The sequence below is a fragment of the Tilletiopsis washingtonensis genome (genome assembly GCF_003144115.1).
Source record: "Tilletiopsis washingtonensis strain MCA 4186 unplaced genomic scaffold FA09scaffold_2, whole genome shotgun sequence".
NCBI classification, from domain to species: Eukaryota; Fungi; Basidiomycota; class Exobasidiomycetes; order Entylomatales; genus Tilletiopsis; species Tilletiopsis washingtonensis.
The window spans coordinates 805,858-826,968 of record NW_020311999.1 but is presented as its reverse complement, the minus strand read 5'-3'; the positions used below and the strand labels follow the sequence as shown (position 1 = coordinate 826,968).

The 21,111-nt window shown below is 67.3% G+C and overlaps 10 protein-coding genes across 10 annotated transcripts; 6 read left to right on the top strand and 4 right to left on the bottom strand.

Moving 5' to 3' along the window:
* Positions 1–468: 468 nt before the first annotated feature.
* Positions 469–922, top strand: FA09DRAFT_327658 (hypothetical protein). The gene is made up of 2 exons (XM_025741476.1): positions 469–826; positions 881–922. Exon 1 carries the CDS (start codon positions 516–518, stop codon positions 813–815), a length of 300 nt encoding a protein of 99 aa, XP_025601225.1. The 5' UTR covers positions 469–515; the 3' UTR covers positions 816–826; positions 881–922.
* Positions 923–1,094: 172 nt separating this feature from the next.
* FA09DRAFT_120426 (hypothetical protein) lies at positions 1,095–3,458 on the bottom strand. Its single transcript, XM_025739034.1, has 2 exons — positions 3,081–3,458; positions 1,095–2,573 (listed from the first exon to the last, which is right to left on the bottom strand). Exons 1-2 carry the CDS (start codon positions 3,241–3,243, stop codon positions 1,336–1,338), a joined length of 1,401 nt encoding a protein of 466 aa, XP_025601224.1. The 5' UTR covers positions 3,244–3,458; the 3' UTR covers positions 1,095–1,335.
* A 210-nt stretch (positions 3,459–3,668) lies between these two features.
* FA09DRAFT_358294 (hypothetical protein) lies at positions 3,669–4,399 on the top strand. The gene is made up of 3 exons (XM_025744943.1): positions 3,669–3,966; positions 4,060–4,097; positions 4,163–4,399. The coding sequence occupies exons 1-3, from the start codon at positions 3,785–3,787 to the stop codon at positions 4,285–4,287; spliced, it is 345 nt and encodes a 114-aa protein (XP_025601223.1). The 5' UTR covers positions 3,669–3,784; the 3' UTR covers positions 4,288–4,399.
* A 1,262-nt stretch (positions 4,400–5,661) lies between these two features.
* FA09DRAFT_120409 (Mov34-domain-containing protein) lies at positions 5,662–7,472 on the top strand. Its single transcript, XM_025739033.1, has 8 exons — positions 5,662–5,746; positions 5,861–6,270; positions 6,338–6,502; positions 6,558–6,611; positions 6,748–6,819; positions 6,878–6,996; positions 7,052–7,120; positions 7,172–7,472. The coding sequence occupies exons 2-8, from the start codon at positions 5,943–5,945 to the stop codon at positions 7,226–7,228; spliced, it is 864 nt and encodes a 287-aa protein (XP_025601222.1). The 5' UTR covers positions 5,662–5,746; positions 5,861–5,942; the 3' UTR covers positions 7,229–7,472.
* A 49-nt stretch (positions 7,473–7,521) lies between these two features.
* Positions 7,522–8,595, bottom strand: FA09DRAFT_314723 (hypothetical protein; the record flags this gene model as incomplete). The annotated part of the gene is made up of 5 exons (XM_025740779.1): positions 7,522–7,696; positions 7,752–7,822; positions 7,881–8,178; positions 8,238–8,292; positions 8,532–8,595. 5 exons carry the CDS (start codon positions 8,593–8,595, stop codon positions 7,528–7,530), a joined length of 657 nt encoding a protein of 218 aa, XP_025601221.1. The 3' UTR covers positions 7,522–7,527.
* A 384-nt stretch (positions 8,596–8,979) lies between these two features.
* Positions 8,980–11,372, bottom strand: FA09DRAFT_358291 (hypothetical protein). Its single transcript, XM_025744942.1, has one exon. It carries the CDS (start codon positions 11,263–11,265, stop codon positions 9,010–9,012), a length of 2,256 nt encoding a protein of 751 aa, XP_025601220.1. The 5' UTR covers positions 11,266–11,372; the 3' UTR covers positions 8,980–9,009.
* A 1,013-nt stretch (positions 11,373–12,385) lies between these two features.
* Positions 12,386–13,565, top strand: FA09DRAFT_336334 (hypothetical protein; the record flags this gene model as incomplete). The annotated part of the gene is made up of 5 exons (XM_025743872.1): positions 12,386–12,393; positions 12,445–12,621; positions 12,678–12,770; positions 12,830–13,333; positions 13,397–13,565. 5 exons carry the CDS (start codon positions 12,386–12,388, stop codon positions 13,563–13,565), a joined length of 951 nt encoding a protein of 316 aa, XP_025601219.1.
* Positions 13,566–13,679: 114 nt separating this feature from the next.
* Positions 13,680–15,031, bottom strand: FA09DRAFT_327654 (NIPSNAP-domain-containing protein). Its single transcript, XM_025741475.1, has 7 exons — positions 14,833–15,031; positions 14,535–14,781; positions 14,341–14,408; positions 14,141–14,284; positions 13,990–14,082; positions 13,841–13,930; positions 13,680–13,779 (listed from the first exon to the last, which is right to left on the bottom strand). The coding sequence occupies exons 1-7, from the start codon at positions 14,986–14,988 to the stop codon at positions 13,687–13,689; spliced, it is 891 nt and encodes a 296-aa protein (XP_025601218.1). The 5' UTR covers positions 14,989–15,031; the 3' UTR covers positions 13,680–13,686.
* A 231-nt stretch (positions 15,032–15,262) lies between these two features.
* On the top strand, positions 15,263–18,319 carry FA09DRAFT_336332 (threonyl-tRNA synthetase; the record flags this gene model as incomplete). Its single annotated transcript, XM_025743871.1, has 12 exons — positions 15,263–15,703; positions 15,907–16,133; positions 16,199–16,319; positions 16,378–16,524; positions 16,581–16,826; positions 16,879–17,208; positions 17,261–17,398; positions 17,454–17,578; positions 17,631–17,736; positions 17,791–18,033; positions 18,101–18,206; positions 18,264–18,319. 12 exons carry the CDS (start codon positions 15,263–15,265, stop codon positions 18,317–18,319), a joined length of 2,286 nt encoding a protein of 761 aa, XP_025601217.1.
* Positions 18,320–19,405: 1,086 nt separating this feature from the next.
* FA09DRAFT_358287 (hypothetical protein) lies at positions 19,406–20,936 on the top strand. The gene is made up of 5 exons (XM_025744941.1): positions 19,406–19,769; positions 19,830–20,169; positions 20,225–20,257; positions 20,310–20,348; positions 20,401–20,936. The coding sequence occupies exons 1-5, from the start codon at positions 19,465–19,467 to the stop codon at positions 20,725–20,727; spliced, it is 1,044 nt and encodes a 347-aa protein (XP_025601216.1). The 5' UTR covers positions 19,406–19,464; the 3' UTR covers positions 20,728–20,936.
* Positions 20,937–21,111: the final 175 nt, after the last annotated feature.

Here is a 21,111-nt window from a genome sequence, read left to right as displayed (position 1 = left end):
GCTGCGGCGAGGCGGCGCGGTGCGAGATGGAGCGCAGGGGTGAGCAGACGAGGAGCGAGGATGGAGGTGCGCAGCAGAAAGACGAGCGGCCTCATGAGAAGCGCTGTGGGTGCGGGAAGGACGGCGCCGGGCAGGCCTCGGCGAGGTTGCTCGAGGTGCCGGCTGCCTGCCTGCCCGGCATGCGGGGCACGGCGCGCCGAGTGGGGCCGCGGCACGCGCCGCGGCTCCATTCAGTCGAGTCTCGACGACGAGCTCGACCTTTGGCAGCGCGTGCTGGTGCTGGGCGGCGCTGAGATGGCCACGAGCATGCATCACCACGAGCGACGAGAGTCGCGCAACACACCTCGGCGCTCGGCCTGCTGTGAAGCGCCGTACAGGTCGCCATCGCGAGACCCGGCCTGGCCGCACGCGCACAGGTCCCAGTCTACGTGCTTCTCACCTCGCCCGCACGGCCACAAAGCGCTTCTAGCCACAGGTGACGGATGCATTCAACACACACATGGAAGGGGTATGGGATGTACATCGAAGCCTTGGGACGCGCGCCATCGGTGCCCCACGAAGGGTGGCCCCTCGCCGCACGCCCCACCCAGCCTCGTCGTGGGGCGTCCTCCCATCACAGGAACCGGAGCAGCACCGGCACCATCCACGCCGCCGCCTCAAGCCCCGTGAAGGGCGAGGCAGCAGGCACGGAAGCACCAGCACCGCCGCCGTGGACGCCAGCCTCGCTCGCCGATGTCTTGTACGGCCAGTCGCGTCATCGACGGGCGCACGGCGCACGGAGGCGCCGCACCCTCGCCTGGGACCGGTGCTTTTGAAGATTCGGGGTCTGCAGAGGGGTCAGCGAGGAGCACGAGGGGCAAGGACGGCGGCGAGGGCTCACCTGTCTCTTAGAGACTGCGTTAGGGAAGCAAGCGGCGGGGCGCGGCCGCGCGCCTTCTTGAGGCATGCCGCGCTGCCCGCGAGAGAAAAGTCGCCTCGGCTCGCCGGCCTGGCGCGTCGGCCGAGCAGGCCCGACGCGCGTGGCGAAGCTTCCAGGCGGAGGGGCCACAGATGCGCACGACCCATCAGCCGGCCTTGCGTGGAGGCGGCATTGAGGTGCTTGACCATCACAGCCCACGAGCAGCACACGTCCCACTCCTGCTCAGCTTCTCCCACACCTTACACTCACCCACTCACACCTGCCATGTCGTCCGCCGCCGAGCTCAAGGCGCAGGGCTCCGCCGCCTTTGCGGCAAAGGACTACGCGCGCGCCGCCGAGCTCTACAGCGCCGCCCTCGAGGCGCCCGACGCCGACGCCGCGCAGCGCCACGTCCTCTACTCGAACCGCAGCGCCAGCTATGCCGCGCTCAAGGACTGGGACCGCGCGCTGGAGGATGGCGACAAGGTGCGTGCCGAATATAGCTTGCTGGCCGTTGTGCTCCCGCTGGCCTGCGAGGCACTGCGCTGCTGTGCTCCCGGTGCCAGTCGCTGACAGCCAGTCGCACAGACCATCGAGGCCAATCCCACGTTCGGCAAGGGCTTCGCGCGCAAGGGCGCCGCGCTGCACGGCCTCGGCCGGCTGGAGGAGGCCGTGGCTGCGTACGAGGAGGGCCTGAAGGTGGCGCCGGGCGATGCCATCCTGCAGCGCGGCCTCGACAGCGTGCAGTCGGCGCTCGGTGAGTGGCATTTGCCTTGATGCTGCATGGTCGCAGCGCTGACGCCTGCACAGCATCCGACAACGACGCCGGCATGGGCATCGGCAAGATGTTCCAGGACCCGCAGATGTGGAGCAAGCTCGAGGCGAACCCCAAGACGGCGGCGCTGGTGCGCGACCCGGCGTTCCGTGCCAAGCTCTCGGCCATCCAGGCGGACCCGAGCAAGGCGGCGTCGGCCTTCTCGGACCCCAACATGATTGCCGTCATGGGCGTGCTGATGGGCATCGACCTGCAGGCGTTTGAGCGCCCCGAGGGCTCCAGCGCCATGCCCGGCGACGCGGGCGCGCGCGAGGAGGAGGCGCCCAAGCCGGCACCCAAGCCGACGCCCAAGGCGCCCGAGCCGAAGCCGGAGCCGCCGAAGGAGGAGGACAGCGAAGAGGCGCAGGCGAAGAAGGCCGGCGACGCAGCAAAGGCGCGCGGCAACGCGCTGTACGTGAAGCGCGACTTTGCCGGTGCCTCGGAGCAGTACAAGGCGGCGTGGGAGGCGCACAAGGACATCGTGTACCTCTCTAACCTGGCAGCGTGCCAGTTCGAGACGGGCGCGTACGACGAGTGCATCAAGACGTGCGAGGAGGCGCTGGAGCACGGCAGCGAGACGCGCGCCGACTACAAGATCATGGCCAAGGCGTATGCGCGCATCGGCTCGGCCAACGTGAAGAAGGAGGACCTGCCGACGGCGATCCGCTTCTTCCAGAAGAGCCTGACGGAGCACCGCACCGCCGACACGCTCGCCAAGCTGCAGGCGGCCGAGAAGCAGCTCAAGGAGAACGAGCGGCGCGCCTACATCGACCCCGCCAAGAGCGAGGAGGAGCGGAATCGCGGAAACGACCTGTACAAGAAGGGCGACTTTGCCGGCGCCGTGGCGGCATACACCGAGGCGATCAAGCGCGCGCCGGAGGACTCGCGCGGCTACACCAACCGGAGTGTGCGTGGTGCAGGTCGGGCAGCCCTGGACGAGCGCTGACGCATTCTCCTGCAGAGCGCATACCTGAAGCTCATGGCGCTGTCGGAGGCGCTCAAGGACACGGACGAGGCCATCAAGCTGGCGCCCAAGGTGCGTGCTTAGCTGGTGCGCCTCTACTGCACGTCTCTCTGACACGTCCGCTGCAGCTGGCCAAGCCATACATCCGCAAGGCCAACGTCCTGCTGAGCATGAAGCAGACGACGCGCGCACTCGAGCAGATCCAGCGCGCCTCGGACGCCGAAGACTCGAGCGCCCACGCGCGCGAGATCAACGAGCTGGAGAACAAGATTTCGCGCGCGCTGTACGAGGAGCGCGCAAACGAGACAGAGGAGGACGTCATGCGGCGGTGAGCAGAGGAGAGAGCGGCTGTGCGGGAGGGGCAACCCAGACTGAACGCATCGACCCTCCAATCCACAGCGCGCAGAGCGACCCGGAGGTGGCCGGCATTCTGGCCGACCCCGTCATGCGCTCCATCCTCGAGCAGGCGCAGAGCAATCCGGCGGCGCTGCAGGAGCACATGCGCAACCCTGAGTGAGTTGCAGCATGATTTACGGAGAGGTCTGCGCCAGTCTGCTGACTTGGCATTCCCTTCCCTCAGGATTGCGATGAAGATCCAGAAGCTGGTGGCTGCGGGCGTCATCAAGACAGGCCGGCGGTGAAGGCGCGGCGCAGTGCTGATGAATGCCATGGTGCTTGCTGCACAGAACTCTGTCTGAATCAGTAGGTGGAAAAGGAGAGCCCCAGGCAGTGTGTGGCTCGAGGCCGTAGAAGGAGCATCGCGGTCGGTCTGGAGGAGTGAGTGGAGGCTTGAGCGGCCCGTGCGGCCTGGGCGCGCTTTTGGTCACGTGTGACGCGCTGAGCGGGCCCTGAGCTGGCGCTGCGAGACGTGCCGCCGCCTACTCCTCGTCGTCCCACCACCGTCATCCGCCCTCCTCCCCACCTTCACGCCGCTTCACGTGTCGAGCGCAGACCACTGACGCTAGTGGGCCCGCTGCCTGCGTCTCGTCGCGCACTTCTCGGGCTCGTCGCAGCGCGAGCCCTCCTGCGCCCGCGCGCGTCAGGCAGCTGCGTGTTGCTTGCGCTCCTTCTCGGCTCTTCCCTCCCACATCCTCACACGCTGCCAGCGATGGCCGCACGGCCAGCTGCCGCACGCACGTCGTCGGTGACGTCGTACGTCTCCAACGCGTCGGACATCTCGCTCGGCTCCGACGACAGCTGGGAGCTGGAGCAGCGGCGTCTGGCGCAGGCCGAGTGGGAGGAGGGCCTGCGGCAGCTGCATCTGGCGTGCCAGGTCATGGTGCTGCCCTTGTGAGTGTCGGAGATGTGGTGGCACTGGAGGTGCTGGAGGAGGACAGCTTCTCTGGCCCAGTGCAGAGCTGACTCGATCTCGCTGCGCTCCAGCTTCGGCAAGTGGATGGGCCGGAAATGGGCGTACTGGAGTGAGTCGTCTGCGTGCTTGCACCTGACTGCCGTCCTCATTCTCGCATGCTCATGCTCTCCGCAGTCTTCACGCGCTACCAGCAACACGGCTTCTCAGCCACACTCTTCGGCGTCAGCTGGCTCACGCCCTGGGTGCCGACGAGCGCCGTGCCGGGCCCCATCGCCGTGCTGGCGGGCCTCGAGCAATGACACACGGGATCGTTCAGAGCAGAGACCTGGCTTGTATGCCGCATAGAATGGTCGCAGCGGGCTGATGTGTATAGAAGGCAGGGCGGCCCTGGGCGTTTTATGTTGCTGGGTGGATAGCTGGGGTGCCGAGCGTACAGGTATGTCAACACGAGACGCAGGCCTCGGCGCGGCGGCAGGTGGAGGCGCACCTGCCCAGCCGCCGTGTGCGCCGAATCGTCAGGCGCCGGATGCAAGCTGGCAGCTGTGCTCCTGCTCTCGCTTGATTGAGCACAGTCGAGGCCGTCTTCGCGCTTGATCTTGGCGGTGCTGCTGCTACGAGCAAGGCCAGCTCTGCGGCGTGGCGCAGGAAAGTGTTGGTCGGGCTGTCGCGCGCGCACGGGCGGCGCGGCCGCGGCGTGTTGCGCGCCTTGAGGCTGCGCCGAGCGCGCGCTGCCTTGCAGCTTGTGAGGCGCGCGACCCCTGAGGCCTGCCTCCTCTCCACCTGCACCGCCTCATTCTGATCCGCTGGCAGCGAGCATTGCGCATCCACCACCTGCTCAGCACCGCCGCTCACCATGCCGCCGCCCATACCCTCTGCCTTCCGACCCGCGCTCGACGGCCCGACGCCGCTCTCGCTTGCGCAGCTGGCCGACGTGGCGGGCAGTGCGCCGCACGCCGTGCTCGTGAGCCGCGACGTGCCGCTGCGCCGCTACCTCGGCGGCGCCGAGCAGCTGCGCCGCCAGGCCGCGCAGGATGCGGGCGAGGGGCGCAGCGAGCGGGCCTTTGTCTCGTGAGCAGCTCGTGTCTGGCCAGCTCGCCGCAGCGCTGACGCTCCTCCACTTGATAGACTGGTGAAATGCGCAAAGTGAGTGGGCAAGCTGCAGCGGCCATCCCTGAGGCTACATGCCGGAAATTGTCAGCTATGGACCAGACTGCGGGGGCATACATGCTGCACTGTGCCTTGATGTTGACGCAGCGACGCGCAGGCTCCTGCTGGAGCTGCTGCCGAGCCACCCAGAGTACCGAGCGCTTGACGCAGAGGTGAGTGGTGCACGCTGCAGCCGTGCCGAAGCCTCTCTGACGCCATGATTGGCAGGGGCGAGCCAAGATCCGGCAGGTGTGTATCGCGCCGTCATCTCGCGAGCTCGGGCTGATCAGGTCCACAGGGCGCACAAGCTGCCCTCGACGAGCTGGGCCAGCTGAAGCCCAAGCTCGCGGCGCGACATGAGGCCTGGCGCGCCAACCCGGGCGCTTTCGCGCCGCCGCGTGCCTCGTCTGCGCAGGCAACAGGGCGGAGCACGCCGGAAGGTGGGCGGAGACAGGCCAATCCGCCGCTGGCACGGGCCAGCAGCAGCAGCGAGGCAGCACCTGCTCGGCCACAGGGGCGTGGCTTCGACGTGCGCGATGTGCTGGGCTGGGGCCCGTCGGGACCGCCGAGCCCAGGCGCGTCGCGGGACGTGGTGCGGCGAACAGATCACCAGTGAGTCCGCAGAGCGCTTTTGACTTAGGGAGCGGAGGAGGACCAGGACGCCCGCCGCGGGCAGCGAGCTGCTTGCCAGCAAGCAAGTGCAACTATTGACGATGCCTCGCACAGACCAACGCCGTTCCCCAATCCGCGAGCCGAGCCCGCCGCGGCGCTGGCCTACCCGACGCTGCGTGCGTCGCACTCGATCCGCATGGCCAAGCATCAAGAGAACCAGGGCTTTGCGCCGAGCTCGCTGCAGTCCGAACGCTACTTCCAGACAATGCGCTCCGCCTCGACGTCGGCGCTGCCGAACCCGCACGCCAGCGAGTGGTACAACCCGCATGCGGGGCAGCCACGAGCTGAAGCGCGGATCGCCGCCATGCCGCAGCCGCAACAGCCGCTGGGCGCGTATCCGTCCATCTCGCACTCGCACGCAGAAGGCCCGGTGCAGGCTGCGTCTCGGAGACTAGGCGCACAGGATGTGGAGCGCGAGGCGCGGCGCCTGCTTGCCGAGGAGCGCGTGCTTGCGGGACCGCAAGGTGCGTTGATCTGTGCAAGGCAGGCGCCGTGCGTCAGTGTGCCTGACACACAACGCTTCGCCCACAGTGTACACTGAAGGCGGCGAGGCGCTGCGCACCGTGCGGATTCCGTCGGCGCTCATCAGCCGCTTCGTGGCGCTGGCGGACCCAAACACGCAGCGCAACATCGAGACTCTTGGGCTTCTCATGGGCCGGCTCACAAGAGACGTCTTTACCGTCTCACATCTCATGGGTGAGGCATGGCGTCGTGCGAGTCATGGCTCTCGGCTGACAGTGACCCCGTGCAGTGCCAAAGCAGACGGGCACGAGCGATCGCTGCGACACAGTCGACGAAGAGAGCAGTGAGTGCAGCCGATGTGGCTTCTGCGGGCCTTCTCCTGAATTTCCACTCCTCAGTCTGGGAGTTTCAGACAGTCCGCGATCGTACGTCTCGTGGGCCTGCCCGAGCTCAGCACCCTGCTGACGCGCGCTTCACAGTCATCTGCCTCGGCTGGATCCACACGCATCCCTTCTACTCGTCCTTCCTCTCCTCGCGCGACTTGCATACCCGTGAGCAGACTGAGAGACGGCGCGCAGGGCATGCGTTGAGCTCTCGCGCCGCACACAGACAGCGGCTGGCAGAGCCTGCTGCCCGAGGCGGTGGCCATCGTGTGCGCGCCCAACTCGGACCCCGCCGTCGGGCTGTTCCGCTTGACCGACCCGCCTGGCCTCAAGACCATCATCAACGTGAGCTGCACCCGAGAAGTTGCGCGACACAAATCGCTCACGATCCGCGGCGCAGTGTCGAGTGCCTGGCGAGTTCCACCCGCACGCATCCGCAAGCGGCGAGAGTCTCGCGCTTTACACCGACGTGAGACGTCTTGCCAAGCCCTGCTCAGCCGGACCTGACTCTCTCGCACAGGTGACGCACGTGGTGCTCGACGGCTCCGCACCGCTCTCGGTCGACGACCTGCGCTAAGGCTTCTCGCGTCTCTCCGCTACCTGGCGGCCAAGAAGAACTTGCGCGCGCACGCTGCGCTGGAGTTCCTGACTCGCCTCTGCTTGACCTGAGGATGGGCTTGCTTATCTGCCTTTCGCACTGTTGAGCATTGCATGGACAGCATTGCCGACGGCAGGTCTGCATCCCTGTCCTCACGGCAAGGCAGAGACGACCAGCTGCGGGTGTGGCAAGCTGGCAGAGGTAGACCTGCCTTGTTTGCACGTAGCGCCAGCCTTCATCGACCCAATTATATCATACATTAGCGTGCGTTCCCCGTCCTAGAGCTGTTCCCGTGGTGCACCTGAGCGTGCTGCCTGCTTGGCGCGCCAGCCGCGCACGCCGTGCTCAAACGCCGCCAGGTCGAGGCCGTTGCGCGAGACGTCGACAAAGTGCACGCCCAGCTTCGTCTCGACCTCGATGTTGCGGTGCTCGTCGTCGAAGAAGATCCTGCGCAGACCAGCGAATGTTAGCGTGAGGCGATGAGCACAGCCGTGAGACGCACATATCTTCGCATGCGACACCTGTGTCGGCGGCAAGGCGCTTGAAGTGCGTGATCTTCGAGCCAGGGTAGATCTGCGAGTGAATTGAGTGTCAGCTCAAGGTCTTGAAGCATCTCTCTCCATCTGCTCACCTCCATGTAGTCGAAGAGGCCTGCCGCGGCGCCTGTCAGCTCACGCACGGCCAGAACAGCAGCGCACTCACTGATCGCCTTGACAAGGCGCTCATTGCTCTTGTCGCCCCGTCGTGGGGAGTGGCCCGGCTGATCTTGTGCTGTTGGTGCCGGGTCGTGCAGATACAGGCCGTTGAGCGCCTGCCGCGCCGCGTTGGGCGCCGAGGTGCGTGAGGCTGCGCAGATGGGAATCGAGCTGCGCGAGAGGTGCAGCAGGATCGTCGGGACGTGCGGGTAGAAGGAGAGCGACTGGCCATTCCTGAGCAGTGCATGATGAGTCGTACTGCCTTGCCGTGCGGCATGCAGCGCACAACTCACCGGTCGACCACTCGGTTGATCGCCTCGCCGGGAGCACGCTTCAGCGGCGGGTCGACTGAGCGTGGACGTGTCAGCTCTGTCAAGCGCCTGCACGGCGGCATAGATGGAAGCTGGCTAGGATCTGTGAACTGCAGCTCGAAAGCGCTACATCCTTTCACTATGCCGTCCTTTTCCTGCTGCGTTGCTCCTCGTGAGCGGCTCACTGCCCCTCTCGTCCTCACACCTCCACATAGCATCCCGGAAGTGCTTCGCCTCGCCTCTGCAGCTCCGCTGACAATCACCGCTCCTGCTCACCATGCGTGTCCACCCAAGCCGGCCACAGCGTGTAGTCGAGGTCAAAGACAAAGGCGCCCGGCATGGGGCCCTGCGCCGCAATCTGCTCGATGGCCTCGCGGATCTCGGGCGCCGAGACGTCGTGGCGGGCGGCCTTGCGCGGCATGGTGGGCACGGAGCGGGGTTGCGAGAGGAGATGGGTTAGAGAGAGGAGCAGTGAGGCAAGAAGAAGCGAGATGAAGAGGGTCCGGCGGCCGAGGGGCATGAGGTGGTGCGGAAGCAAGGGCGGTGGCGGCAGGGAGTCAGAGTCAGGCCGAGTCACCCCATGGCAGGGCAGATGCAGGTGACGTCGCCGCACCGCGCCGCACGAAATCTGGCGCGCGTCTCCCGAGTCCCGCGCCTGACACCCTCCCTGCTCGGCCACATCTGCACAAAAAGGGCAACGGTTGGCACACTCAGTCAGGGCTCTGCGAGGTATGTCTCTATTGCAGTGCGATGCTCAGGGCGCGCCGCCGCCGCCCTGCAGCGCCTTGAAGCGTGCCTCTGCGGCGCGTGCGCGCTTCTCGCGCTCGATGCGCGCGCGCATCTCCGGCGAGAGGCCGGCCTGCTCGTCGCGCTGCTGCATTAGGCGAGCAGGAGGGGCGCCGCCAAGGCGGTTCTTGGTGGCGCTGCTCTCCTTGACCGGAGCGACGGGCTCCGGTGCGGGTGGCGGCGCCGGCGTCGGGTTGGCCGCCTCCTTCGCCGCGGCGGCCGCCTCGCGCGCCTTGGCCTTCTCGCGCAGCGCCGTGCGCCGGTCCTTGACCTTGGCCTGCTGCCTCTCCTCCATCTCGCCCGTCAGCGCCGACGGCACGCGTGCGCCGCCCGCCTCCATGCTGTCCCACGTGTACCACTCCGGCTGCGCCGCCATGAGGCGCCGGAACACGTCGCGCGCTGCCCGCGAGGAGCAGAGGTCGTACGCCGTGCGGTGCACCGCGGCGCCAGCCACGCCGGGCGGCGGCAGCACTGGCAGCGTCGGGTCGGCGCGCCGCTCGACGAGCAGATAGCGCACCGCCTCCTCGTGGCCGCCCTCGGCGGCGAGCTGCAGGATCGTCGACGGCACCAGCTGCGACGCTGTCGGGTTGTCCGGCACTGGCGGAGCGTCGCCTGACGCGCGCACGAGGCCCTTGTCGCGCGCATCCTCGAGGCGCCACCAGTCGGGCAATGGCGCGTTGATGCGCCGCTGCGACAGCGCCGCTGCATCGTCGGCGTCGTCTGGCTCGCTGTCCGGCTCCACGTCCCAGCCCGCCAGGCGCAGCAGGTCGCGCTCGTACTTGGCCAGGTGCGAGACGGCAGCCGTGACGCGGCCCTTGCGCAGCATCTCGACGAGGCGCTCGAGGCGATCGCGCCGCAGGGCCTCCTTGGGCTCGAGCACTGCCGCTGCTTGCTCGGCCTTTTCGCGCTCGATGCGCTCCAGCTTCTCGCGCTCGCGCTTCTGCCGCTCCTTTTCGCGCTGTCGCCGCTCGTCGCGCTCGCGGGCGCCGCCCTCGATCTGCGCGCGGTATGCAGCGTCGCGCGCCGCAAGCTCCTCGTCCGTCTCGTGGCGCACCTTGACGCGCGTCAGCTCGGCGAAGCAGCGCAGCGCCTCGCCGACTGTCGGCCGGCGCGTCGCAAAAGGAATCGTCTGCAGCGCGCCCGAGCTGCGCGGTGCCTCCAGCGGCGACGTCTCCTTTGCGCTGGCCCAGCTCCAGAGGATGCCGCGTGCGGCACGCTTGCCGGCGCGCACCCAGACGCGCTCGCTGGCGCCGATGCCCTCGCGCCACGGCTTGGAGGCCAGCAGCTCGCGAATCTCCTCGGCCAGTGCCTGCTCGCCGTAGCGACGAAGCTGTGCACCGGCCGACTTGGCGAAGCGACCTGTCGCATCCTGCGCCGCCTGCCCGCCGCCCTGCTTCTTGCGTGTCGTGTAGCGGTGGAAGGCCTTGTGCGCCAGGACGATGAAGCGCTGGTCGGACGCGCCGGTACGCTTCGAAGGCGGAGTGGGCGCCGGGTTCAGCGCAACGATGGCGGCACTGAAGTGACCGCCGCCGAGCAGGATTATCGTCCATGAGCGCAGCGACGGCGGCGGCGCGAGCGAGCGGATGGACGAGCCGCCTGCCGACGAGGCGGCCTCCTCGTGGTCCGATGCGTCCGAGTGTCCCATCTCGCTGTCCGAGCTCTCCTCAGTGACTGCGCCCGCGAGCAGCGCTCTGCCATCCATGAAAGATGCGCCGAGCATTTGCGCCGCCTCGTCTGCAGCCGGCCCGCCCTTGAGCTTGCGCAGCGGCGTGCCGCCGGCAGCGCGCTGCAGCGCGGCCAGGTCGGCCGTGCCGAGCGGGCGCGCCTGCAGTGCGGCGAGGTCGGCCTGGTCGGATGCGAAGTTGAGCGTCTTGGGCAGCAGCGCGCGGTAGATGCCGAGCTGCGTCTGCTCCAGCACTGGCGGTGCCTCCGCGCCGTCGGCAGCGGCGGCAGGCGTTGGCGTCACGAACCAGTAGAAGGCATCGCGCGAGACGGACGCGGCGGCCCGCGCCGAGCGCCGGTCGCCGTCTTCATCGTCGTCATCGTCGTCGCTGTCCTCCTCCGACTCGCTCTCGCTCTCTTCTGCGCCGACGGGTGCGACGTCGAGCGAGCGCAGCGCCAGCGCCGGCAGCAGCGGCGCGGGCAGGGCGGGCGCGTAGAGGGCCTTTGTGAGGAGCGGATGGCGCTTGGGCTTGCGCGGCTGCGCAGGCGCGGCGGCCGACATGGCGCGCCAAGTGGGCAGCAGCGAGGCGCGCGCGAGGAGCAAAGGCGCTGCGAGCCGGAGCAGCGACAGGATGGACGGGCAGAGATGGTGGTGTGCGGGAAGGAAGCAGCGGGCGAAGCGGCTCGCGGCATGAGCAAAGCTCGTTGCTCGTCTTACGCGCGAAAGAAGAGACGGCGCCGCCTCCACATGCAGCGCGCCTGCTTCCGCTCCCACGGCTGCGCCTAACATCCGCTTCGCTCTCACCGTCTCACCTCGACCACCGCTCAGCAGCACAAGTACGTCGCGGGCTTGCCGTCATCCGCTTCATCAAAGTCGGCCTTGCGAGACGGAACGATGGTGACGTGAGGACGTGAGGATCGGCAGTGGATGGCGACGGCGGTGGGGCACAGCAGCTGCCGCGGCCGCCGGCAACTCGGCCTGACATTTGCTGCGCCGCTTGACCCCTGAGCATCGGCGACAAGGCGCAGCATTCGCCGGCTGCTGCTGGATGCTGTGCTGCACCGCCATCATCTCACACTCTCACGCTTCCAAGCAATAGATGGCCGACGAGTCGACGAGCGGCACCGCGTTCCCCTTCACCTGCTGGGCCGATGGCGGAAGGAGAGATCCGCACGCGGCCAACGTCACAGCAGCGCCATCACCACAGCGGTGCTGCGAGCCGGCGGATGGAGAGGAGCGCATCCACCCAAGCGCACCGACGGGCGGCCGTGCCGGATAATCCACGCGGTTGGATGTCGCCTTCGCGCTCCCCACGCGGAGTGTCTGCACTCTGTCTCTGAGCGCCCACTGTGGCCCGCCGGGAAGCTCCTGCCGGCGCTCACCTCCTGACGCAAAGGCAGATGAGCGGCGGCGGAGCGGGCGGCGGCAGCGGCCGCGTAGCTAGCCGTCGGCTTCCATCGCCGCCGCCCTGACCATGCGGAGACAGCGTCCAGGAGGCGAGCGTGATGAGATCTGTGCGTAGAGTGCGTGCCTGCGACGGCAGGCCGCAAGTGGTTTCGTGTTGGGCGAGGCATCACAACACCGACCTCGCGCGCTGAGCGAGTGCGGAGGCCCGACGTGATCAAAAGACTCGCCGCACCTCATCTTGACTCCTCACCACCACCCCCGCTCAAGGCTCTCAATGTCCTCGTGAGCGACCTCGGGCAGCGCAATCAGGACGCTGCTGATGCCTCTCACCAGCAGCACCTCTCCCGCGCTCCTCGCGCGCAGCGCCTCGGTCACGAGCTCCAACTCGTCCGGCACCACCGCCAGCAGTGATGGCGCCACGACGCTCATGACGCTCAGCATGCTCAGCTCCGCCAACACGTCGCCCGGCACGGCCACAAGTCCCGGCCGAGGCGCGCCGCAGTATTCCTTGTGAGAAGCGCAACAGTGGCGGCAGGGTCCAGGGCAGCGACTGATATAGCCTTCAGCAGCGGCATCGACGGCCTTCCGCGCCACAGCGAGCAGCCGACGGACGTGCTGAAGCGGACGCACGTCCATCGCCAGCGCCATGTGGCCGACGAGTGAGTCTGCAGGACGCCTGACACTGCCACCAGCCGCGCTTACGCCTCCACCTGCCCAGCTACTTTGCTCGTCTGCCGGCAGCAACGTCGTACCGTGCCGTCCGCGTAGCCAGCGGCGAGCCGCCGTCCGCCTCCTCCTGGCTCACGCAGCACGACGGTCTGCCGAGCCCGAGCAAGCTGCCGGCGCCTCGTGTGGTGCGTCCACGCACGGCGCAGAACCGTCCGCCGATTCCCTTCTTCTCGCGCCAGAACGGCAACGCAGGAGCGCATCGCAAGTCCTTCTCGTCGGGCGCCGAGGAAGTCACGGCGCAGCGCGCCGAGCTGGGGCACAAGCGTGCCGCGACGGAGGTGCAGCCGTTCGTGGCAGAGCCTCAGCAGCAGCAACCGCAGCTGCACCGCGTCGTCATCTGCCGCGACGCGCCCGAGCCCATGTCCTACGCGCAGATGGACGCGCGCAAGCTCGCCGACGAGCTCGAGCACCGCCGGCGACCGCGTCCGGGCCTGGCGTCCATCGAGCGCTGGAAGCGCGAGACGGGCCGACACGAGGATGCCCGGCGTGCCGCGTGAGTCGCCGTTGGCCCACTCACTCTGCCGGCGCCAGCTCTGACGCGCTCCTGTCTGTGCAGCATCGACCTGCTGACCGCCGTGCAGGCCGGCTCGGGCCAGCAGCTCCAGTGCGATGGCCGCTGGCGCACCCCGTACCCGTCGCGCGGCAACACGGCCACTTTCGACGACGCGGCCCTCTCAGACGACAACGACGAAGATGACGAGCACGAGCCGGGCACTGCGCTGTGACGCTGCCGCGCGACTGCAGATGCGACTTCCCACCACGTTCTTGCAACTGTACCATACTGCTGCGAAATACCTAGAGGTCTCATTACGCACTTCTCGGACTGAGTAAGAGTGATAGGGCGCATCATCGCAGCGGGCTGAACGGCAGCGGCTTCATGATTTGCGCGTGCATCTTGTCGATGAGCTTGACCGTCTGCGAGACGGTGTCGTTCCAAGTCTGCGCGCCATAGCGTCAGCAGATGCGGGAAATGACAGGGTGTACCTGCAAGAGAGCGCACCTCGACCTGCCAGGCGGCATCGCGCGTCTTCTTGCGCTCGTCCAGGTTCGGGTAGTGCCAGAGATGGTGCACCGTGTGCAAGCCGCCGATCTGCCCCGCCATTCGTCAGCGTCCGGCGCACTTCAGCGGCGCCAGATGATCGCACTCACCTGCGTAAAGTACGCAGCGACTGGCTGCACGTACTTGCGCCGTGCCTCGAGTCCGCGGCGCCAGTTCGTCTCCCACTCCAGCAGCATTCCAGGCTGTGCAGCGACCGTGTGAGCAACGCAGCGCGTGTCACTCGAGCCGAGCGCAACTCACCTTCAGGTGGTATGTGCGCCACTCCACGACACCGCCCATGTTGGTGTTCGGCGGGCTGGTGGCCCAGAAGCCGAACTCCTGTGCGAGCCAGTTCGATCGCGAGGACAGCAGCGGACGCAGCTTCTTCTGGAGCGCTGCATATGTCTGTGAACCGCGATGTGAGCATGAGACAGCGACAAAAGGCGCCGTCTGGCACGCACCTCGGACTTGGCGAGAGAGGCCTGCACCTCGTCGTAGCCTGCGTATCCATCATATTCCCACACCGTGTCTGCACGAAGTAGCATGTGTGAGTGGCCAGGGGTGCAGGCGGTGGCGCTGTGTTGCTGCAGTCTCTCGGCATGACTGTCATGCAATAGGGGCATGCGCTATGCGTCCTGCTCGTGCTCGCACTCACAGAACGTCTCCTGGTCGCCCACGACAACCTCCCAGCTGCCGACGAGACGTCCGCCGTCGCCGCCGTCGCTCTTGTGCAGGCGCGGGTAGAACTCGGCCAGCACGGCACGCAGCTCATCGACGGCGTCGGGGCGCACGACGAGGCGCTGGATCTCGTGGATGTACTTGCCGCGCCCGACGGTCTTGGAGTGCGACTGCGACACGGTCGGCGACTCGGCGCGCGCGTGCGGCGAGCCGTGCATCAGAGACTATGAAACGTGTGAGCTCATATGGAGCGGCCTTGAGCGAGAACGACGCACCTTGAGCAGGCCCTGCTTGGCCTTTGGCTCGTCGTCGGCGCGCAGCGGCGCAGCGGCCGAGAAGGCGCGCGGCGTGGAGGCCGAGATTGCCGGGCGCACGGCGGGGAGCGCACTGGCGAGACGGGGGCGCGCGAGGCGCATGAGGGGCTGAGCCATGCTGCGCAGAGTGTAGGTGCAGCAGGTGGGGCGTGCAGGTGCTGGTGGTCGGGAGGCAGGCGACGCCGGCGTCTTGCACGGGTGACAGCCTCGATGCGGGGCAAGGCTGCACGGACCTTGATCGAGGCCCAGAATGGCCGCTGCGCGCCCAGCGCCCGCGCCGAACGTTCTCGCGTGCGCTGCCATTTCCGCGCCTCGCCCTTGCCGCCCAATGCGCACCTTCCCGCGAGTCACACGCCTCTCCTCGCCCTCCTTCTCGACACCCACCGCCAGCATGTCGAACCCCGTCTCCTCCACCGCCGAGGCCCGCGACCCGCTCGCGCCGCTCGTCGACGGCGCCGCCGCGCTGTCCGTCGCCGACGCCAAGGGCGGCGCCGCACCCAGCGCCGCCGAGGCAAAGGCCGCGGCCGCCGGCAAGCCCAAGAAGGAGAAGAAGGACAAGAAGGGCGGCGCGGGCGCCGGCGCCGATGCCGGGCCCTCGGTGCCGCTCGAGTTCACGCCGCCGCCGCCCTTCTTTGCCGAGCGCATGGCCCTCTTCGACCGCCTGCTCGCCGAGCAGGACGCCGAGCGCGCCCGCGCCGCCGAGGCCAGCGAGGAGATCGACATCACCATGCCCGACGGCAGCGTGCGCAAGGGCCACAGCTGGAAGACGAGCCCCATGGACATTGCGCGCGAGATCAGCAAGAGCCTGAGCGAGCGCATCGTCATCTCCAAGGTGCGTCGCAGCGCGGAGCTGCGTGGAAGCTAGCGCAGGGGCAGGGCTGGACGGCAGGAGCTGCGAGCAGATGTCCGGTGACCGCAGTGGCAGAGGCGGCAGCAGCGAGGCAGTGCGGCGGCAGCAAAGGCAGCAGTAGAGGCGCGATTCGGCTTCTGCACATTCTTGGCAGCAGGACCGAGTCTGACACCGCTGCCGTACAGGTCAACGACACGCTCTGGGACCTCGAGCGCCCGCTGGAGGGCAGCTGCACGCTTGCCTTCTTCGACTTTGAGTCGCCCGAGGGCAAGCGCGTCTTCTGGCACTCGTCGGCGCACGTGCTGGGCGAGGCGGCGGAGCGCCACTACGGCTGCCACCTGTGCATCGGCCCGCCGACGGATGACGGCTTCTTCTACGAGATGGGCATGGGCGAGAGCGAGAAGATTGGCCGGTGAGTCGCAGCATGGCGCCGAGCTAGCGCCGACAGGAGCGCCTGGGCTCATTCCGGTCTGCCAGCACGTCGGTCAAGGCCGAGGACTTTGGCGCGCTCGAGGCGCTGGTCCAGAGCGCGATTAAGGACAAGCAGAAGTTCGAGCGCTGCATCGTGACGAAGGAGAACCTGCTGGAGATGTTCAAGGTGAGCCGCACTGGCGGCTGGCAGCTGGGGGCGGCCACTGACGCGTGTTCCACGCCAGTACAACAAATACAAGCAGCACATCATCTCGTCGAAGATCCCAGACGGCACAAGCACGACGGTGTACCGGTGTGGCCCGATGGTGGACCTGTGTGTCGGCCCGCACATCCCGCACACGGGCCGGATCAAGGCGATGAGCGTGCTGAAGGTGAGCGCGGCGGGACAGCTATACCCGGGCCCTGGCGCTGACGGCAGGCGCGCCAGAACTCCGCCTCGTACTTCCTCGGCTCGCAGGAGAACGACTCGCTGCAGCGGCTGTACGGCATCTCGTTCCCGGACAAGAAGCAGATGACCGAGTACAAGCACTTCCTCGCCGAGGCCGCCAAGCGCGACCACCGCAAGATCGGCCGCGAGCAAGAACTGTTCCTCTTCCACGAGCTCAGCCCGGGCAGCTGCTTCTGGCTGCCGCACGGCACGCGCATCTACAACACGCTGCTCGAGTTCATGAAGGTGCGCCGGTGCGGCGCTGCTGGACTGCTGCAGCTGCTGACGCTCCTCACAGAAAGAGTACCACGGCCGCGGCTACGACGAGGTCATCTCGCCGAACATGTACAACAGCAAGCTGTGGGAGACGTCGGGGCACTGGGCCAACTACAAGGACGACATGTTCGTGCTGCCCGTCGACAAGGAGCAGTTTGCGCTCAAGCCGATGAACTGCCCCGGCCACTGCCTCATGTTCGCGTCGCGCGACCGCTCGTACAAGGACCTCCCGATGCGCTTCGCCGAGTTTGGCGTCATCCACCGCAACGAAGCCAGCGGCGCGCTCAGCGGCCTCACGCGTGTGCGGCGCTTCGTGCAGGACGACGCGCACATCTTCTGCATGGCCAGCCAGGTGCGTTGGGCCGCAACAGTGCCGGAAGCCACGCTAACTCTGTGCTGCGCAGATTGAGGACGAGGTGACGGGTGTGTTCGACTTCCTCAACGCCGTGTACGGCAAGTTCGGCTTTGCATTCAAGCTTGAGCTGTCGACACGGCCAGACAAGTACCTGGGCGAGATTGAGACGTGGAACGAGGCTGAGAAGGTGAGCTCCGCCTGCGCTTTGGCGGTCCCACCTCTTGTTCACGCTTCTCGTGCAGCGCCTCTCGTCGGCGCTCGACAAGTTCATGCCGGGCAAGTGGGAGCTGAACCCGGGAGACGGTGCCTTCTACGGCCCCAAGATCGACATCACCATCTCCGATGCGATGAAGCGCGAGTTCCAGTGGTGGGTGATGCGACGAAACCTTTGGCTGGCTGCGCTGATGCCGTCTCGGCAGCGCCACGATCCAGCTCGACTTCCAGCTGCCGCAGCGCTTCAAGCTGTCGTACCGCACGCCCACCGGCGACGCAGCCCTCGGCGGCAACGTCGACCGGCCTGTCATGGTGCGTGGCACGCCTCGCGCCTTGGCAACTTGCGGCTGACGCTCACTCGTACAGATCCACCGCGCCATCCTCGGCTCGCTCGAGCGGTTCATCGGCATCCTGACGGAGCACTTCGGTGGCAAGTGGCCGCTCTGGCTCTCGCCACGGCAGGTCATGGTCGTCCCCGTCACGGCCAAGGTGTACGGCTACGCTTCGGCGGTGAAGCAGCAGCTGTGGGACGCCGGCATCTTTGCCGAGGTGGACCTCTCGCCCGAGACGCTGCCGAAGAAGATCCGCAACGCCGAGCTGGCGCAGTGGGTGAGTGCAGCGAGGCGGAGGCGCGACCTGCGTCAGAGCTCAGTCTGACGCTTCCTTCCCTCTGCAGAACCAGATCTTCGTCGTGGGCGTCAAGGAGGAGGAGACCCGGGCAGTCAATGTGCGCGACGGCCGCAACTCGGCTGCTCCGGCCGTGGTGCTCGAGCTCGACGATGGTGAGTCAGACAGCCGTGCCGGCGGCGTCAACACAGCTGACAGGCACTTCCCCGCAGCTTGCCGCCGTGTGCTGGCACTCAAGGAGAGCCGCAGCCTCGACAACACCCTGTAGACGCCGCCCCGCTTGCTCGCTGGGTGAGCGCGTCGGCGTGCCGGTCCGGACGCCGGACACACCCTCACGCCAGCGCCTCCGCGGAATATCAAAACGAGTGTGGGAGCACAGCTTGAGGAGAGCGTAGCTGCGCGGCGGGACCTGTGCTTGACTGCGCGCTGTGAAGGCCCAGGCCGAAAGCCACCTGCACGCTGGTCGTCCGTGAGATGCGAAGCACGCCTCCGTGTGGCGCATGACCTGCCAGATGACGACGGTGCACAGCTCGAGCACGGACTCGGCCGGCGTGTGCATGCGCCTGCGCCTGAAGTGCCCTGCTGCTGTGCTGTGCGTCTCTTTGCGGACGCCATCCGGCGGATCTCACTGCATGCTGCATGCTGTCCGGCTGGAGGCGCTCCGTGTAGACGCCGATATCTCGCACGTCAGCGTGCGCTATCGCGCGCTGGCATTCACAGGCGACGCGCGCCCGAACTTGGCTGCGGCGCGCTAGCTGGAAGCATCAGCCATCAGTCCGCTCAGTTGCGCCTCCGCTGCTGCATCTTCGTCCTGCGGATGGCAACTTGTGTGCTCGCATTGTATGCTCGGATCTAAGCTCTGAGCTTCGCATCTTCGAGGCCAGCTTGCTCGCCAAGAAGCGCGGAAGCACGCTATCGCGCCTTCGCACGCCTGAAGAGGCGACTCCAGCAGCTCCGGCTTGCGGCACTGCCCGAGCTCCCATGACATCGCCGTGCTTCTCCTCGCCCGCCGGTGTGCTTCGCTGGAGCCGCCGGGCAAGTTTTCTGCTCGGCGTGCACGGTCCTTTCGCTTTGTTGCCCGAGGGTGTTGCTCCTGTCCGCCAGTCTGTTGCTCTGCCTTCGGAGAAATGGGCCAGGACGCCGCAGCCCTTCCGAAATCTAATCAGGGCCGTGCGAGTTGCGAAAACAAGCGCACGGAGCATGAAGCAAGATGGGCCAGAGTTGCTCTCGGACGAACACTTGGCACGAGTTGACCGCTCACATGTCCAGATCTCGCAGAAAGGAGGCGCCGGCTCGGGGACGAGCTACTTTAACAGAAGCCATCCGGAGGCGGATGCTACACCCCAGACCATCATCTTTGCCCCTTCGACCTCGACGACCGCCACGTCTCACCCTCACGCCTCTCAAACAGACATGACTGTCTCACGGTCTGCCCCTAGCAGCCCCGACGGCACGCTCGGCCCGCCGGTGGACGAGCTGCACCGCGCCCTCTCGCGCGCCTCCAAGGCCGAGGAGAAGGAGCACGATGCTTTGCCGCCGCCAAAGGGCCAGTCGATCCGCGTGCATTCCTACGGCAGCGCCGATGCGCCGCCGCCCAGCACGCCCACGTACGGCAGCAGTTGGCTGGCGGCGTGGCAGGACCAGCGGCGCTTCTGGCTCGGCGCGGTGGACAAGGAGTGGATCAAGTGGCAGCTCGTCTTCATCAGCCTGACGACTGGGTGTGTAGTGTCTCGGCGCAGTCTACGTGAGGATGCTCGGCTGATCTGTGGTGCCAACAGCCTGCTGGACGTTGCGACGTACACCGGCTTCGGAGTCTTCTGCTCCTACCAGACGGGCAACACGTTGCTTGTCTTCATCGGCCTGGCCGGCGGGCCGCCAGCCCGCTACATTGCCGTCAAGTCGGCGGCCATCTCGCTCGGCACGTTCCTCCTCGCCGGCCTCGTGGCCGGGCAGCTGTGCCGCCTGCTGCCCAACGGCCCACGCACGCGCTGGTGGCTCTTCTTCTCGAGCATGCTGCAGGCACTGCCGGTGTTCATCCCGGCCATCCTGGCGCACCAGGGCTTCTTCCCCGTCGAGCAAGAAACGCCCAAGCCGAGCGGCGCAGACCAGTTCTGGCACGTGAGTGACGGCATGCGAGGGCTCCTCGGCCATCGCTGATGCGTCGTTCTTGCAGATGGTGATTGTGCTCTCGGCTGCGTCAGGTGTGGTGAGTGCCACTGAGAGTCTCCGTCGTGCTTGCATCTAACGCTGCCTCGCAGCAAATGTCCATGGCCCGCACCGTCGAGTGTCCCGAAATCGTGAGGCATCCGACGTGCAGCTCCACGCTTGATGCTCACCCACTACCCACAGCCGACGGCGCTCCTGACGTCGCCCTACATCGACCTGCTCTCCGACTCGCACCTGCTCTACCCGCTGCTGCCGCGCTTCTCCTTCCAGCCCGACCGGCATGTCTCTGGAGCGGCGCTGCGGCGCAAGCTGAGCGTGCGCGCCATCCGCCTCTACTACATCCTCGCCTTTGTGCTCGGCATCGTCATTGCCGCCTTTGTGCGGCGGCACACCAGGCGGCCCGCCGACATTCTCTTCATTGCCGGTGCGCTGCGCACGCTCGTCGCCTTCTCGTTCCTGGCGAACCGCGCCGAGAAGGCGGATGCGACGCCGATGGGCAGTCCGGCGTGAGGTCGTGGCGTCGTACGCCAGTCTAACCCCGCAGTCACCCTCGCATCGCCGTCCCGTCATCTGTACATCACCCACATCTGTCACATACATCGCCCCTGTCCTCTGCGGGTGAACGCTGTGCCGCTGGCGCGGTGGTCGCACGGTGCCGTGTGGGCTGTCCAGGGTCCCGCTCCGTCCTATCGGTCCGGTCGCAGCAGGGGCAGGGAGGGATGCAGCGGAGAAGGCGGGTCGCGCGCCCCGGCACGCCAGAGCGCAGCCCGGTCCGCCCCGCCGTGGGCGTGCGGCACTCGGGCGGCACCCTCGCGCCTCCGAACCCCACGCCGCGCGGCGGCGCGCGGGCCAAGCGACCGCAGACTTCGCTCGCTGCGCTGTCGGGTCCAACTC